We start from the raw sequence: 17,981 nt of genomic DNA, 5'->3' as shown, positions 1-17,981 counted from the left end.
TGATTTGCCTTTTTGGTTTATCCATGACCTATTGTAATGGACTTGATCTTTGTTTTCTCCTTGAATGAAACTTTAGTATTATCCTTAAAAAAAGATGACATTTTATAATATAATACTAATGAAATATATATACATATATAACAGTTGTTAGAGACATGTATTTTTTTATATATAAAAGTAGTAATATGTGTAAAAACCTTTAACTGTATTTATTATTTTTGGCGGGGAAGCTTGAGCCCCCCACAGGCATATTTTACATTAACTTGTTCATATATTGGATTAAGAAATAATGACATATATATTTATAACTTAACTTGCTTCATTCATATATATGTATTCATATATGTTGATTGAATAGAATGTTTCTACTACATAAAAAGGCAACATTTTTAGGTGAATCATAATAGTACACCTTACACATTGTTACCCAACCTTTATGAAAAAAGTAAAAAGAAAAAACAGTGATTCAATTTTGGTTTTTTTTTTTTTTTTTTTGGGTTTCAATCTTTTTCAGGCTAAGAAATTCTAGTGAGAATTGGTGAGGTTGGATGCTGATGAAACAGGTTTCAAGCCATGTTTAAGTGCAGCATTCCACACAAGGTCGATTCTGTCCACATCAAGGGCTCCAACTTCATGATGAGTCCATCCTTCTAGTGAATGCACCACTCCACCGGCATGGCATGCATGCACAACTCCTCTCTCCATGGTGTACTGCATCTCACATATAGTTCAATCCATCAGAAGAATATAACATATAAATATATATGTATCACAATTAATCAAATTATATATGACAATGATATTATTTATACACATGTACATAGCAAAATAATTTCCAAACCCTTTTAGTAGCTAGTCAAATATAGCTAACATTTTTGCTTCATTGGGAAAAATTGATTGATATTTTGTGATTGTCATTGTAATTTTGATACAAATGAGGAGATGTAGTATAAGATAATTAATTTTGTTTATAACTAAGTTAATTTATGAATAAAAATATTCATATAATAATGTGTATTTGTTATGGCATAATAGGTCCAAATATAGACTAGCTATATTGAAGTCTTGTGATTTAATCCACATCAAATCAATAAGAGCAATATACAATTAAAAGCAAATTAAACCCTCAACTCAGGATAAAAATTCCACAAAGTCATGGTTGTATGGAAGAAGAGTAGAGGAGTAGTTTTATTACCTCACAAGTTCCAAGTCCTTCAACATCTTCAGGCAACCTCATGGCTGCAAGGTCACCATAAGTGCAGTCTCTTCTGAAGGATAAGATTGGTGGCACCACAAATTGATGAAAGTGTGTCCCAGCTGGGGCCCACCCTTGCTCTCTTGGTGTTATCCACTTCCCAACTATCCAAGTCTGCCATTTATATAACATATATGATTGATGATCATTATATATAAATACACACACACACACGGACAATTCTCCTATAAGAGTTTTACTTTAAGCCCTATCGATAGGACTCTCAGTATTTACAATCCGTAAATAGTTTTCGACGAGATTATTTTTTATGACCGTGTATATTGTAGCTATTTAGAGCACCTGCAAATTTTCAGAAAAATTCGAATAGTTTATAGGACCGAAAACTAGGTTCAAACATGTTGCACACGTGACTAATTTTTTTTATGCGCGTAGAAAACAACATGTTTCAATCTAGTTTTCGGTACTGTAAACTATTCGAAATTTTCTGAAAATTTACAGAATACTCTAAGTAGCTACAATATACACGGTCATAAAAAAAAATCGCGTCGAAAACCATTTACAGGTCAAAAAACACTGAGAGCCCTACTGGTAAGATTTAAAGTAAATCTCCTATAAAAAAATTATCCTATATATATGAACTTTATATTAAAATTTTGTGTAGCAGTGTTCTGTATGTATGGAAATTAACCTTGCAATTCTGGGCTGCATTGTACTTTGTGACTTGAACAAGGTAGGGTTGGCAATCAGCTGGAGCTTCTTTCTGAATATTTTGAAACCTTTCTGTTGATAGAGTCAGCATCTGTATAATAAAATTTGATTAATTTCCGTATTAGAATTCTTGTACACATACATACATGTATATATTATGTGGTCCAATAATAATATTATGTAATGATAAAATTCACATTATGATGATCAACATGAACTATTTGTCAGCATCCATGATGATGCATATACAATCCCCACATATATCCATTTGGGCAGACACAAAAGCTGTATGAACTTAAAGCTTACACATGAATATAATGATGAATAGTCAACCAAATAGATTATAATTTTTAGGTGGGCTCACATTCATGGCCCTCTTTTCTTCATTATTTTCAACAAAAGTTAATTTTTATCAAAGATATAAATGTAAAGAGAAAGATATATATATATATATATATACTTATATACTTACAAGGACTCGAACTTTTCTTCTGCAAAGGTAGAGAGCAATGGCTCTTCCAAGCTTAGAAGTGGCTCCAGTTAAAAAGACTTCTTTGACATCTTTTGGAATCTCATTTAGAATAACAGCTGCAGTTAAGGTGTTACCATGAACAACTCGAACTTTGAGGTTTGGGTGCTTGTTGACAAACAGTGTCCCACCACCATTCAGGGCTTCATTCTATACATAAATAAATCACCAAGAAAAATATAGCATTAAAAAAAAAAACAATGGTTAGGTTTAACTTAATTTATACATGTACATATATTTAAAAAAAAGTGGGCATGTAGTCATAATTAATCTGCACATATTCTAAAAGTTGTGTGGTCCCTAGAAGGACAGCCAAGTCGTTATATCAATAGTACTTGATTTTGATTATAGAATCAATGAATTTCAATGCACGTGTCCCACATATCCTTGAAAACCTAAACTTCTCTTCTATTATTCCCAAATACATGTTTACACAATTTATTTTATCTTGAGATACAATCTCAATGGGACACCATAAAATTGGTCCCTCTATATATTAATATACATCATGATACTTGCCTCATATATCCTCAATTAATAATTATAGTTAGGCATGTGGGATAAAAAATAAGCAAAAGCTTTTCTGAATATGCTATGATTTTGAGAGAGAGAAATAATTTTCATTTAATAAATTTATACACAAAAAAAATCTAGAGGACTATGTGAGATCTAGTTTATGTTGGCACATTATGGAAGACATGAATTGTGTGTCAATGATATATAACATCAGAGCAGTTGTCTAATAAATGATGGTACACTGTCCAACAGCAGTGTACCATCATTTGGAAGCATTGTAAAAAAACAGAAAAATATTAATTAAAAAGAAACGAAAAGGTGATTATTGTAGTAATTTCCCCATATTTAACCCAAGAGAAAGAGGAGAGAGAAAAAGGACAAATAATTGTTCTAAGTCACTAACCATAATGTGAATTGTGTACTTGCTTTTCAAACTCAAAGATAGGTCATGGAGTTTTCTAAATATCTAGCAAACTTTTATAATAGTAAACAACCAAGATGGAAGAGCTTAACTTTCTGCCCCCCCCATCAATTTACACATTAATACCAATTTAATATTGCGTGTTAAAGAAATAAAAAAAATTGTTTAACTTTAATGACAAAAGAATTGAGTACGCTTAGGAAAATACCATAAACTCAATTTATTTTGAAGTTCATAATCATGTTCTCATGTGATGAATGAGGATAATTGGGCCTTGTCTGGGAGGAACCTACCTCTTGAGAGATAATAAAATTGCAATGGAATATAATATAATATCACTCAAAACCAAAACCTTTGTGTTTTTAAAAGTTGTATTTCATCACTTGATCATGAAAACAGATTTATCAGATGACCTTATTTAAACCGACAAGAATTCAATTAATGGGGACCCTAATCATCTTTAGCATTTTAAGAGTGTAAAGTTCTTTTTGGCATTATTCAAGACTATAAATATATACATATATATAAGTATATTAACCGGAGGAAGAGGAGTGAGTTTGTGAAAGTTGGGAAGGATGTCTTTTATAATTGGAGTTAGGTACACTAATTTCTATGCCAATTTCATGGTTTTTAACATACTTTTCCACCCTTTTTTACTAAGGTTAGAGAAAAAGAGCGACGAATAAAGCTGAACCCCACAAGACTACTTACCCTTTTGGCGTGTAAATGATGACCAAAGATAGGTTAGGGTCCACAACATAGAAGATCTCATCAAAGATATTTCGTAAAAAAAAACACCAAATGTGTGGAGGAAAGGTTGCTTGACCAGTCACATGGTTGATACATTAACAATGTGTATTGTTTAGAAGATATTTTTTATTTTATTTTTATGAAAAAGGAATCTAAAGATTGTACCAGAACAGAAGAAACAGGCCCTATGTTTTATGACATGGCCACATTTTAAACTATAATTAAAATGCATTGATGTCTCGTAGTCTTTAATAAGTCCTTCCAACCATTTATTGAAATTTAAATGAAGAAGAACATACGAGAGAGAGCTATCTATATATCTTTCTGAAAATTCAACTACCCTTAACCCGGCCCAACAACCCATACCAGATTTCAGTTACTATAAGGTTGAAAGTGGTGTGTACAAAAAGGAATAGCAATCATATCCAAATAAAGAAATAAAGAAACAAGAAAAGAAATAAAAAACACCAACCTTATTTAATGCAGCAAGGCTAATAACCTTAACTCCTAAGTTATCAGCTCTAAGAATGGCCTTCTCTATTTGCTTGTTGATTCCCTCAGTAGCAAATGGTATGAAATACTGTCCCAAAAACAAATCAAAACACTCATTTTAATTAGTTTTTGATGTCAACCAAAAGTTTAAATTTAGTGTACTGTGTTGGTTTTCAATCAATCTAAGCCTAATAAGTACATAAAACCAAACACAAACACAAAGCACATTAAATTTAATCCTAAGTATATAAAACTAAACTCAAAATGCATGAAGGAATAAACTGACCTGAAAGCCAAATCTAGGCACAACCCATGTTTGGTGCAGCCTGTTCCTGAGCTTGTAGAAGGTGAGCACAAATGGTTTGGACCTAAGCCACATTACTAACATTACTAGAAAAACCCAAGGCAACATTGGCAAAAAGAAGATCCTCATCGAGTATGGCAATGATCCAAGTGACCGGAACACAAAGGGCACATGTAATGCAGACGTGATATCCACCACATGGGCTAGGAATACGAAATCTGGTACCTTGCTATTTTTACCTGCTATTCATTGCAATTTAAAGATCTATGTATTAACCACCACAACAACAACAACTCTTCATTTATAAGTATTATAAATAGTCCATACATTTTTTTATGGAGGGTGGTGAGTGTGTGTATATAACTTGTATACCATACAGTGAACTTGGGCATCGAACTCACCTGCATTGCTACTTATTTTATTGTGCAACTCCCATGAACTAGGGTTCAATGTGTTCCCTAGTGCATCAAAGAGAGGCATAAAGAGGCAGAAATTGGTTTCTTTCTCAGTATGGTGTAGGCTGTGGTATCTGCAAAAGAGGGTCAGAAATTAATAAATCACTATTCACTTAGTCACAGAGTTTTTCTCGCCTTTATCATTGTAATTATTTTTGTTGTTGTTACTTTATCACATGCACTGTCAATTATAAAAATTCAAACCAATACTTTATGGCTGAAAAGAGCCCCCAACCCTACCCCATGTTCAAATGACCATACATGACAGCGTTGCAAAACTATCCAGTGCCCAACTACCTCATTAAATCATGGAAAATAATAACTCTTATACGGAAGACCAAATATATGTATGTATATGTGGCAAGGGTATAATGAGGACAAAAAATGACTTCTTTATGTATTGATAAAGCTTAATTTTTCTCTTTCTTACTTTGCTATCTTGATACTTGATTGAAAAATAATATCTATTTACTAATGCAACAACATGATGAAACTAACTTCATTCTTTAAAGGCAAATATTAATGTAACTGTATTAAGAGATAACCCTCATGAAAGGGTTTATTTTAAGCCACAAAATTGTTATGTGGAATTTATTCCTCCACTTACTTGCCTAACCAATATTAATTAATTTCTCCAAGTAATTTGGGGGTAAAGCAAAAATGAAGAGAAATGCTAAAATGCACCACACACACCACACGATAAGGAGGTGTCATATTGATATTCATATCGGATCACACACATTTGACTTTAATAAAAATTATAGAGTATTGCTAATCAACCATAAGGTGTTACCTTATGTGGTGTTATACATTTTAAGATGAAAAATAACAACACTTAAAAAATTAATTAGTTTGTGTGTGTGCATTAAATGAGAGAAAGACGTGTCGTGATGATAAACTGAAATTACTTACGTTGGAGTATACAAAATATATCTAAGAAATGGCATTTTCTCAAACACCTTGTGAGGAACAACTTCAACATTGCTATGCCCCAAACATCTCAGAAAATCAAATACCAAAACATAGCCATATACCAATGCTATTGATCCATATCCCAAGAGAGAAGAACCCATTACAGGAATCCCTATGATGATACCTAAAACCATATTCTCTAATACTGTTGCATTTCCAGCTGCAATAAATAACAATAAATAAACAAAGTTTATCAGTATAATAATAATAATAATAAGCTATAGCTTCATAAAAATGATAATTAACAAAAGGGTATTTATTATTAGAGTAGAGAATGTTTTCTTGGTAGTTACCTGTAAAGGGTTGAGGTACTGGGCTAGAATGGTGAAGAGAATGGTAATTAGTGAAAAGATAATCCTTGTGAAAACATCTATGGACCCAATAGAATAAAGGCTCTGATATTCCAATATGAAGTAATAGAACCGTGATAAGCCCCTTTGAATCCCACAAAGGAAGACTTTGAAGAAATGGGAAGATATAGCAGCCAATGAAAGCCATCAGAGTATGAAGCATTAATGAATTATCCCTGTCAAGAACAATGTTCCAAGGTCCAACATGAGCTTTAAGGTTGATAAAAAATAATATTATTTCATAGTGAAGTTGATATTTACCAGTTCCACTCTTTGTCAATCTGGTTGAAATCAACACCTTGTTGAAGGATTCTTCGGTTTCTTATTAAGAAAAGCATGTTAGAATAGGAGCTCCACAGTTGATAAATGAGACACCTGGCTAGATATAACACCACAACATGGACACACCAGCTATATTTCTGAAAATCCTCATAAACGACTGACTGGAAAGCTTTTGCAAACAGAGGACCAAGTACCACATACTGTTCATACATACACACAAAAGATGAACACCAAATAGAGTGAGCTTTTTTTAAACCCATATTAGTACTAAAACAAGGAAACAAATGAAAAATAAGCAAATATACAAAACACCCAGAAAAATATATCCTAATCAGACCAAAAAAAAGAGAAGGATTGGGATATATGGGTAGCTGTTCTTACCTTATATTTTCCCAAGTTATCCCAGGGCCAAGTTGACAAGAAAGCAGCCATCTTTTTCCTCCTCAAAATGAAGCCACTACCTCAAAAATCACCCTTTTGGTACCAAAGTACTTTTCTCAAACTCTTTTTTTGTATGTATGTGTTTGTTTTTTATATGTGTATCGATCACTACTAAATATTTTGTCTTATAACTCCTCAAAGGTTTTCTTTACCAAAGCATGTATAATCAAACAAACCAGAAAGCCTAGAATAGAAAAAGTTATGAAGTTCCCAAATAGAACATGAATGAGAGAGAGAGATGTAACAAATTGAGGAGAAGAGAAAAATGCGTTTTCTTTTGCTACTACTCCCAAACGTATCTCCTTTCAAGTAATCTCTCTTTACATTTAAACTCAAAGGTACCTAGCTAGCTACTTATATAGCTCAAACTTTCTTGCAATGTATATGAAGGCAGTTAAAGCTTTTAATTCATGACCGCCTTTTTATTTGTTTTTATTATTATTTTTTTAAATGATTTAAAGGAAAATCTATGTCAACAAGTTGAAAATTGGACGTGAGAGAATGATACAGTGTTGACACCAAAATGGGTGGTTCCCCAGCTGGAACGATGGGCTAGTGAGTTTGCCCCACATTTATGGCTATTATGGTTGGGGAGTAAGAAGAAAGAGGCTCCCATACGTACTTGGAATGGAGTTTACGGTTATATATATCTATATATTTTGGAATCGTTGTGCAACCATTTTCACACTGTCATATGATCTGTCTTTTTCCCTTCTTCCTTAGTTAACTCACTTACCTCATCATAAATATATTTATATTATTATTTAAATTTAAACATAATCGTCATGATTCAAACAAATCTAATTACGTCAATCTAAACTAATTTAATTATAAAAAATTGAATATTAAATTGCAATTAGATTGGGTGACAGAAGAGACTATGAAAATTCAATTAAAAACCGATTCAATCAAATTACAACTAAAAAGATATATATTCTTTTTATATATCGTATTAATTATAAATATACTTAATTGTCTTTTTTCATAGTTGTTAGCACCTTGAATATGTTTTTGTTGATGTTTTTATATTATGTTATTATAATACTTTAGTTATTAGTTTTGAGACATAAGTAATAAAAATTTAATGACCTTAATATTGTTAACTTAATATTTCAAGTATTTAATGTGACAATTATAAAGACTTAATTTAGTATTATTATTACATAGTGTCTAGTTTTTTTAATGTTTTTTTACTTGTTAATTTATTTAATATTAAAATATAGGTTCAAAGATAAAATAATCAATCCAAATAATTGTATTGAATTTTTAGGCCAAATCGGATTAGATTGGATGAAGATTTCTAACATCCAACATTTAATTGTATTGGATTGGTTAGGGGTAAAAAAAATTAGATCGAATCAGTTAGAAGAGAAAGATAGAGTGTTAGGCTATCAATAAGAATGTGGTAGAAGAGTATGCTTTTGGAATAGTTTTGGAAGATATAGCTTTCTTTGTAAAATTTGTATCCATATACTATCTTCATATCTATATTTGGCCTTAGACTTTGTGTTGCTAGATAGATTATATTGTGATTTGGCTTCAATGAAGTCCTCTTTCTATTAAAAAAAAACTAATCATTAGTTGTGTTATATAGTTGTGTTATATAGTTGTGTTACGATACAACTCTTTTTTCTTTATTTTGTTTTTTATTTACATTGGTATTGTTACGGTTATGTTAGAACAAGGCTTCAATGTCGTTTGACTCTTCCTTATATTATGACTTTGTTGGCTTGCCTAGTAGCTAGTTCCCAATGATATTAATATATATCAAAACAATTTTTTCCAACCTAAAAGATATAATCCAAATGGTTTAATTAATGCTCCTAATATTAAAGATTATGTTTTTTTTCTTCATTTTTTTTGGTGATAGGACATTTTACTTACTTATTTACTTGTTGTAAAAGGAAGCTAAAAAGAAATTTGATTTTGGGCGCCTAATTTTTTATTTTTATTTTTAAGAATGGACTAATAAACATGTTTTTTTTTATATGTGTATAACTAATTATTTTAAACTTTAATTTTTGGTATTGTAAATTATTTAGAATTTTTTTGAAACTAGTGGGGTGTCTATTATAACTACAATATACATCATCAAATAAAAAAAAAAGAGTTATAATTTCTATACCTACTGAAAACAGAAATGCTCCTACTGGTAGGGGCTAAACTGGCACCCCTCACTACTACAAAAACATGCTTTTAGGATACTTTTTTAGGGCACTCACCTAGATGCGAGCCCTAAAAACAGCTCCTGGACATTTTAGGACACTTATTGCGAGTCCTTAAAGAATTTCTTTTAGGACACGCGGTGCGAACCCTAAAAACTGATGTGTGTCCTAAAAGTTTGATTTTTTTTAACACAAGTTTCTAAAAATTTTAAGACACTCATTGAGAGTCTTTAAAGAATTTCTTTTAGGACACGCAGTACAAGTCCTAAAAACTTATGTGTGTCCTAAAAGTTTAAATAATTTTTTTTAACAAAAGTTGTATTATTATTTATTAAAAAAAACCACTCAGCCCATTTTTCTCTCTTTCTCCTTGGATCCCTCTCTCTCTCCCGAAGTTCTCTCTCTCTCCATGTGTTGTCTCTGCTAGGGTTGAATGGCTGCCCTCCCATCGCCGGCCATCGCCATACGCCAGCCTAGTCGGCGCGCTGCCCCTCAAAACCCCCAACCCCCGAAGATCGACACCTCACGTGCAACCTAAGGCCCTCAACGATGCACTTGAAGTTCTGCGATTTTGGGTTTCTCCCAAACTTTCTGAGCACATTTCAGCCACCTCGAGCCACCATGAGCTGAGTCACCACCATCACCACACTCCTTGCTTCTTGGGCTTCAAAACCCACTAAAGAATCAGACTCAATGGTCACTGGAGTTGGGAGTCAAGTTCATTGGAATCCATGGGGATTTCTGAACCTTCAAGCGTAGATCCGAGCTTTTCTAAGCCATTTCAAACTAAACCACCACCACCACGACATTTTCCTTGGCTTGGGCTTTAAAACCTAGTAGTTTTTTTTTTTTCGAATCACCACCTGTGAATGGTGGCGCCGCCGCCATCGCTAGAGCCCCACTGCCACCGACCACCACCGTGCTTTGAGCTTCAAAACGCACAATTTAATTTTTTAAAAATTAAAAGTAAAATTTTTTAGGACTCGCAATGTGAATCCTAAAAAATATTCTATAAGTCCTAAAATACCTCACTTTTTAAGACTCTCAAATAAAGGACTCACGCCCCGCGAATCCTAAAAAATATTTTTTTGTAGCAGTGCCTACTATAGAATTTCCCCACAAATATATATAGTTATTTTTCAAATTTTTGGGTCTTTACCTATGGTTCTGCCACTAGCTCTACTGTTCACCTCAAAAAGCGAGTTTTATATGAGCTATCGAGTAAATTTTTTTATTGGATCACATCCATAAAAAAAAATTGATTACATGTATTAAATTTAGTGTGGTGGTCATTAGTATACATAGAATTATATTATACCGATGCTATAAATTAAATAATTGTACTAATCATACAAAATATTTTTTTAAACAAAAAACGTTAATCACGACACATTAAAGCATATATAGACTAAAGGCAAGTTACAAAAATCAATAAGAACATATTTATAAAAATATATAAGACAAATTTTAAATAAAATTGACTGATGTTGTAGAAAAACAGAGGTCTATGGCATTGGGCAAGTCTGTCTCTACTCTCTCTATACACAATAGGCCTTGAGTGATTGGCTGAAGTTTGGCTACAACATGAAGGATGAGGACTGCGCTCGAGTAAGGTTTTAGTTGCTCTCTCTTTCTGATCTCTTTCCTACAAGGACAGTGAATCTTGGAGTCAATTGATCTTGGCGTTGGTGGGGTAAGGGTAGAGAGGACTACTCGAGTACGCACCATGGGGTAGGGCTTGAAGAAAACGGAGAAGAAGATGCTAGCATTTGGCTTTTGAGTATTTGTGAAGCCATTGATTATCCTATTCTATTCTCCTTCTCAATTTTAAAATTAAGATTCTTTAAAAAAAAAACCCTGATTTTATTGTGTATATATGTAGTGGTGCAAAATTGGTTTATATGTTGTGATATTTCAAATCTATTTAGTTCAACTATGTGGTAGTTGTTGTTATAATTTGATAAATAGAGCACATGGATTAATCATTTGTGTTGTTGGGGCTTCAATCAAGATGTTGTATATATGTTTCATTTAATTTTGTTTGGATGATAATGTGAATCTGCGTTTTGCTAGTAAGAGTTAGGACACGTTTCGCATGCCCTATAATGAAATTGTATTGTATTATATAAGTAGAACACTATGTTTGAATTGAATTTTGTATTGTATTAATTATTACAATTACAAATTTTAATACAATAACAATTGATTATTCAATACATAAGAAATTGTATGTATTAGCTTGTATTGTAATATTTTTTTAAATTAGGTTGTATTATGGTAAGGTTTGGGTCGGAATTGGGATCGAGATCAGGGTCAGGGTCGGGGTCTGAGAACGGGGTCGGGGCTGGGGTTGGGGTTGTAGGGTTGGAGTCGAGGTCCTGGTCGTGGTCAGGGTCGAGGGCTGGGGTCGGAGTCAAGGCTGGGGTTAAGGTCAGGGGTTAGGGGTCAGGATAGTATCACATATGATATCGTTTAAATTTTTTTTATTTAATTTAGCTTTAATTAATACAATACAATACAATTGCTAAGCAAAAATAATATAATTTAATTTAACATTTTAATACACATCAATACCAAACATAATGTTGTATAAAAATGATACTATACAATACAACCCTATACAATACAATACGTCATACCAAGTGTGCCCTTAATGTTTTATATATTACAAAATTAGTATTTGTATTTTTTATATAAAGATTTTATGCTATAGCATGGATCTATAGCATCAACTGTGTTGAAAACCACACCTGACGCGGTATAAAAAAGTGTTTTTGTAGTAGTGTTTATCTTGTGTTGTAATATTAATCGTGTGGAGTCCACACCAATCAATTTTAACAATTTTTGTATATATTATTAAATTATGATATAATTAGATTAGATTAAGAAAAATAAAAGAAAAAAAATAAGTAACAACAAATTATGAGAAATAAGTTGTATTTAAAGTCACAAATTTTTATCTTACCAATAATATTACATAATTGAGTTGAAATGTTCTCTAATTATATAACTAAACATTGATAAATTATCAAACTCATGAATTCAATCATATTTGTCATATTCGCCTTTTTATTTTATGGGCATTTTGGTAATTTTTGGCATGTGATGACAATTTTCTAATTTAGTACTCTTGAGGGGTATTTTTTTTTTTATAATTTTGTGAAATTACGTATTTTTTGATTAATGAATATGTTTATGTGATATTAATATATGTGTAAGATATTTTACGTTGGAAAATACCAAGGGTGTTCAGGATATGTGATAAAGTGACGAATCACTAATTCCTTCAAGTGCAAAGGGTTTTATTGTCAATAATTGTTTGAATAAGAGTCATAATGGAATAAAGATAACTTATGGGGAATAAGTTAATTATGGATTATGAAAACTAATAGTTTAGTGGAGAATTACAAAAAAGGGTTTAGTGAAATTGTTGGAATGACTTAGATTAAAAGTAGGATGGTAATTTGGCGATAGCGAGCCATTATAAATAGAAAGTGGGAGATTAGGGTTAGGGTTAGACTCACAATTTGAATTTGTTGGCTGCTCTACACAAGATCAAATGAGATAACTCTCTTTCTTTCTCTAGACTAGGGTTCAAGATCTAAGAAAGAAGAAGGATGGTGATCACTTCATATACATATGGATCACTAGGAACTTGTGTGGGGTCTCATTTAGACTACTTTGGGAGAATATTTTAAGTTTTAGGTTGTTGTAAATGATCTTGGTAAGAGCTATTCACACTTTTAAAGTTTCTTTGATTGTTCTTGAAGCTTTGGGTTATGTTAATGGTGGTTTTCATTAGAAAGCATGATGGGTTGGTATGATTGGTTTATATGGATGTTAGAGACTAAGGTATCAATCTATAATGGTTAGAAACATGCTAGGATTGAATTTATTAAGTTATGATTGTTGGTTTAGAAGATTGGAAAGATAGCTTGGGGAAGAAGAAGTTTTATTGCATGAGATTTGTTAGGGATTGGAGTTAGGGGATTCTCATGTATTTTTGGTATTTTATTTATCTCTAAGAATTGTACGATGATATAAAGGTATTCAAGATGAGAAAAACTAAAAAAGAATCGTCCAAAACAGATTTAAATTGAGAAGGTTATGGCTGTTTGAAGTTGAGTCGGCGGGCAGGTTTCGATTTAGCGACACAACACCATTTAGGAGCGCTGACGCGCCCATAGCCACTGAATTTTGGGTTTAAATAGTGTCCCAACGCTAGAATATTAGTGTTGTAGCGCTTGGCAGCGACATAGACATAATTTTTTTTTTGGGGGGGGGGGGGGGGGGGGAGGGGTTAAGGCCGTATTGAGGCTGTTTCAAGTGGGGTTTGTTAGGGACTTCCTCCCTGACTTCTTGGGGATATTTTTTAGGACTTTCTTAAGGACACTTTAAGAGTGATTGTGTCTTAGAAAGTGTATGATTGGTTCATGACATCTGGTTAAGTTATGAGTCTCTAAAGGATACATGTTGTATGTTTTGGATTTAGGACTCGACAAGACACTTGAAGGGAGGTGATTGCGTTGTTGTTGGACTTGAGGTAAGAAGAGTGGTCATTGTAACACAAGGTGTGTATTTGAGTGCACGAATGTTTTGTATGAGTGATCTAATGGTTATGATTGTTCATGTTGTGTTATGATATGTTTTTTCATATATATTATAATGGTTACGATTATTGCATGCTTTTGTGTATTGATACATGTTTACATTGACTTTATGAGATTTGATTTTTTCATGTCTTGAGTATGTTATGATGAATATAACATATGTGGAAAGATAAATGGAATATGTATTCTTGTAACTTGGTATGTGGTAAAATCCAAGGGGTTGTCACAAGGGCAGTGGGTTGTCGCAAGGGTAGTAGGCCGTTGCAAGAGCGGTATGATATGTTTATGATACGTTGATGTTATATTGTAAATATGTTGATTAACTGCGTATGTGAAGCATGATTGTGTTATTGTTATTACGTTATATATATACATATATATATTTATATGTTGCTATGTTTGGGATTTGGGGTCGTCACCTACAGAGCTCTTCTTGTTGGGCGCTAGCTCACGGGTACCCTATGTTGCATGTAAAGGAAAAAGTGTGGTTTGTTGAGGCAATGAGTTAGAGCAGACTCGGTCAGATGTGTGCATGTCGTGATTGGTTGGTCTGAGGGTCAAAGGATTCCCTACTTATGCATTTTTTTAAAAAATTCATTAAACCTTGGTTTTCTATGTTGAGTCTTAAACATGTATTTTAACTTACATTATGCATGCAAATATGATTTATTTTAAATGACGAGATCTCGAGTTGCATGTTTTGAAAAAGATGTTTAATTCATGTTGTTTTTAAAAGAGTTTCAATAAAAAATTTATTTTCTTAAAGAGATTCGCGTAAACATTAATTTACATAAACACATATTATTTAATAAATTAATTGGTTTTATGTCGGGTCGTTACAATATTCTATTTTCCAATCATTATATTTGAATAGTCATTCTATTTTGATGTATTGTAATTGAATTGATTAATTATATGTATATACATTATTATGTAGGTAAAGGAAATCTATTAAAAAAATTATATTGTTTTTTTTATTCACTACTACAAAAAACTTATAATGTGTCAATTTTTTATGCCACGTTTTTTAAAGTCGTGGAGTAAATTCTTACTAGGGAGTTATTACTCCACAAATTTTGTGGAGTAATAAGTCCTCTTTTGCACCATGAATTTAGTGGAGTAAAAAATTACTCTAGGCACAAAAGAGGTATGTTGGGCCTTAGAAGCTGAAAGACTTTTGTGCCACGTAATTAGTGGCACAATAACCTTTTGTGACACAAAATTAATGGAGTAAAAAGTTGCGAGTTAAAAAAATAAACATAAAGTCTAGCCCATTTTTTTTTCTTAACCCTAACCCTAGCATATACTCTCCCACTTCCCACATATCTCTCAAGTGCCGCCTCTCACATTTCTCTCACCCTCACCTTTATTTCTCTATCGCCTGATTGTCTTCTCTCTCTCTCTCTCTCTCTCTCACACACACAGTCTCACAATCTCTCTATCTCCCTTGCCAACGACGAACGAGGGGACCCTGTGACGACGACTTGGCAGAGGTAAGTTTCTTGTATGTTTTAGTCTCATAATCTCTCTATCTCCCTTGCCAACGACGAACGAAGGGACCCTGTGACGATGGCTTGGCAGAGGTAAGTTTCTCATGTGCTTTTTTTTTTTTCTCATTATCTCACTCACTCGCTCACTCCCTCTTTTTCTCTCACAACGAAGGCACGAGTAATAAACAAGTTTTGGCGCCATGAGATTCAAGGTGCCATAAGTCTGTCTCTTGCTTTTATGCCTTTTACTCATTGAGTATACTGTTAGGAACGAGTTTCCTAATACGCAGCGGAAAGGTGGTGTGGTTGGCCCAGTGTACAACAAAAATTTTGTAACATATTTAAACTACCTTTAAATATGCGGATCCATTAATATACATACATTAATCATAAATAAGATACTAATAGAAATCATACCTCTTGAAGCCTATCAAGTGTCCTTGCTATCTTTTCGTATTTAAAACGATCTTCCTATCCAAGCCGCTCCCACGTACTCACACCAAGATCTTCCAAAGCGTTCTCTACACCTCAAGAAATGTGTGGGCACTTAGAGAATGAAGGATAGTTTATTTGTGATTCTTCTTGATGTACTCAACTCATGAGATCAAGAGAATAGGCCTGAGAATTGGTTCTTTATTTTCAGGGAGAGAGAAAACTATCGTTCTATTTTCACAGAGCGAAAAATGTCAGAGTAGTCTCACTCTCTTTTTTTCTTCTTATCTTAATAATTTTCTTATCAGTCATACTTAACAGAAAAAATTCAATTAATTATTCCATTAATGAAAAAAATCCAAAAACCAATTTTTGAATTATCCATTAATTAATTAATTAAATAAATAAAATTAAAAATCCCATCCCTGAAAAACACTGGTGCTACACGCCACACACAGTCCTGGACTGTGTGTGAACGTGTAGCTTCCTAATTTCTAGGGATATTTGTTTTTCAAATTTTATTTAATTATTTATTCAAATTTCTTTGTCAGATAATATCTAACAACCTGATAACTAATTCAAATTTGAATTCAAATTAATTATCTTTTTAATTAATTATCAAATATAATTAATTATTTGAATAAATATTAATCTTTTAAATTCAAATCCAATTTGAACTTATCAGATTATTTTCTCCCACTCAAATAAAGATATTTAATTAATTCTACTAATTAATTAAACCCAAATTTTTGAAATTAAATATTTAATTAAATTTCGAAAATTAATTTAATTATTTAATATAATTTCGAAAATTAATTTAATTATTTAATATAATTTCGAAAATTATATAATAATTAAATATTAATTAATTTGGTTAACTACAACTAATTTGTAATTAATTAATTAATCACCATTATCATATAATTGCATATTTGGCCTGAAGAACAAATTTCTTCCTAAATATGTCTTTAAACTATTTTCCCTTCATATCAACTCTTACCTTGAACAGTGTTGATAGAGCCGCTATGGGGACCTATGGACCTATAATTCCAAGCTCCAATAAATTTGAGATTATTAATTAAACTCTTTAATTAAATAATCTTAATTTATTAATCTCATGATTATTCCACTATAAATATGAGATTGAACTCTTGTAATTATAGACATTTCATTTACTGAGTACTTTATAATCATAAAGCGTCCATTGATTTAATCATTGCATACAACTTGACCCTCTAATAATGGTTCATAATTAATCGGGAATAAAATTATCGTTTTACCCTTTTAATTATGTCTTGTTTCCTTAAGTACCATTGACTCTACTAGTGAAGGTTAATTCATAATTAAATTATGAATTTGAGCTCAATAACCTTTCAGTTCCAAAAGTCAACCCTTAAGAGAACCATCATTCAATCTCTTGCGAGAAGGTATAGATTCCATGACTGTATACTATGTCCCCAGCCATCTATATTAATGAGTTCCCAAAACAAAAGTTTTTAGCCTGATCATTCTGACAGACCCTAACAAGTGAATTAAAGAACTCATATAACATAAACAGGAGTTCATAGTAACCTCAGGATTAAGATCTATTTGTATATGATCATCAGTTGATATATTTAATTAATACTTCGAAACGGTATTTAACTAAGTATTAATAAACATATCTGGTCCAGTTCTATATATTCTCTAATATATAAAGCACCTCCACTAAAGTGTCTTACCACACTAGTGATCCGGATCTAGATCACATGTATTCATAATACTAGTGGACCGTACTTGCAGTAATTAATCTAAAGATTCCATAACTTTATCTTACTGCGAACTATTCAAGTTCATTTATCTCAAACA

General features: G+C 32.2%; 1 protein-coding gene across 2 annotated transcripts; it reads right to left on the bottom strand.

The window, feature by feature from the left end:
* Positions 1-299: 299 nt before the first annotated feature.
* LOC133783039 (very-long-chain aldehyde decarbonylase CER3) lies at positions 300-7,823 on the bottom strand. 2 transcript variants are annotated; one of them, XM_062222558.1, is made up of 11 exons: positions 7,377-7,823; positions 6,975-7,195; positions 6,657-6,889; positions 6,304-6,523; positions 5,338-5,465; positions 4,919-5,178; positions 4,613-4,720; positions 2,397-2,603; positions 1,905-2,015; positions 1,196-1,369; positions 300-711 (listed from the first exon to the last, which is right to left on the bottom strand). In XM_062222558.1, the coding sequence occupies exons 1-11, from the start codon at positions 7,425-7,427 to the stop codon at positions 526-528; spliced, it is 1,899 nt and encodes a 632-aa protein (XP_062078542.1). In that variant the 5' UTR covers positions 7,428-7,823; the 3' UTR covers positions 300-525. The 2 variants fall into 2 exon arrangements, with proteins under 2 accessions (XP_062078542.1, XP_062078543.1); XM_062222559.1 differs by having other exon boundaries at positions 4,919-5,175.
* Positions 7,824-17,981: the final 10,158 nt, after the last annotated feature.

This window comes from Humulus lupulus, chromosome 6, assembly GCF_963169125.1.
Source record: "Humulus lupulus chromosome 6, drHumLupu1.1, whole genome shotgun sequence".
NCBI lineage: Eukaryota > Viridiplantae > Streptophyta > Magnoliopsida > Rosales > Cannabaceae > Humulus > Humulus lupulus.
This window is presented reverse-complemented; position numbering and strand designations above follow the sequence as displayed.

What these genes read in the sequence shown, in the direction of transcription:
- LOC133783039 (XM_062222558.1), bottom strand. Translation starts at nt 7,427, where the DNA reads ATGGCTGCTTTCTTGTCAACTTGGCCCTGGGATAACTTGGGAAAATAT. An exon ending in ATTGACAAAGAGTGGAACTG is followed by an intron (nt 6,890 to 6,974) that starts GTAAATATCAAC and finishes TGTTCTTGACAG; the next exon opens with GGATAATTCATTAATGCTTC. An exon ending in TATATTTTGTATACTCCAAC is followed by an intron (nt 5,466 to 6,303) that starts GTAAGTAATTTC and finishes CCTCTTTTGCAG; the next exon opens with ATACCACAGCCTACACCATA.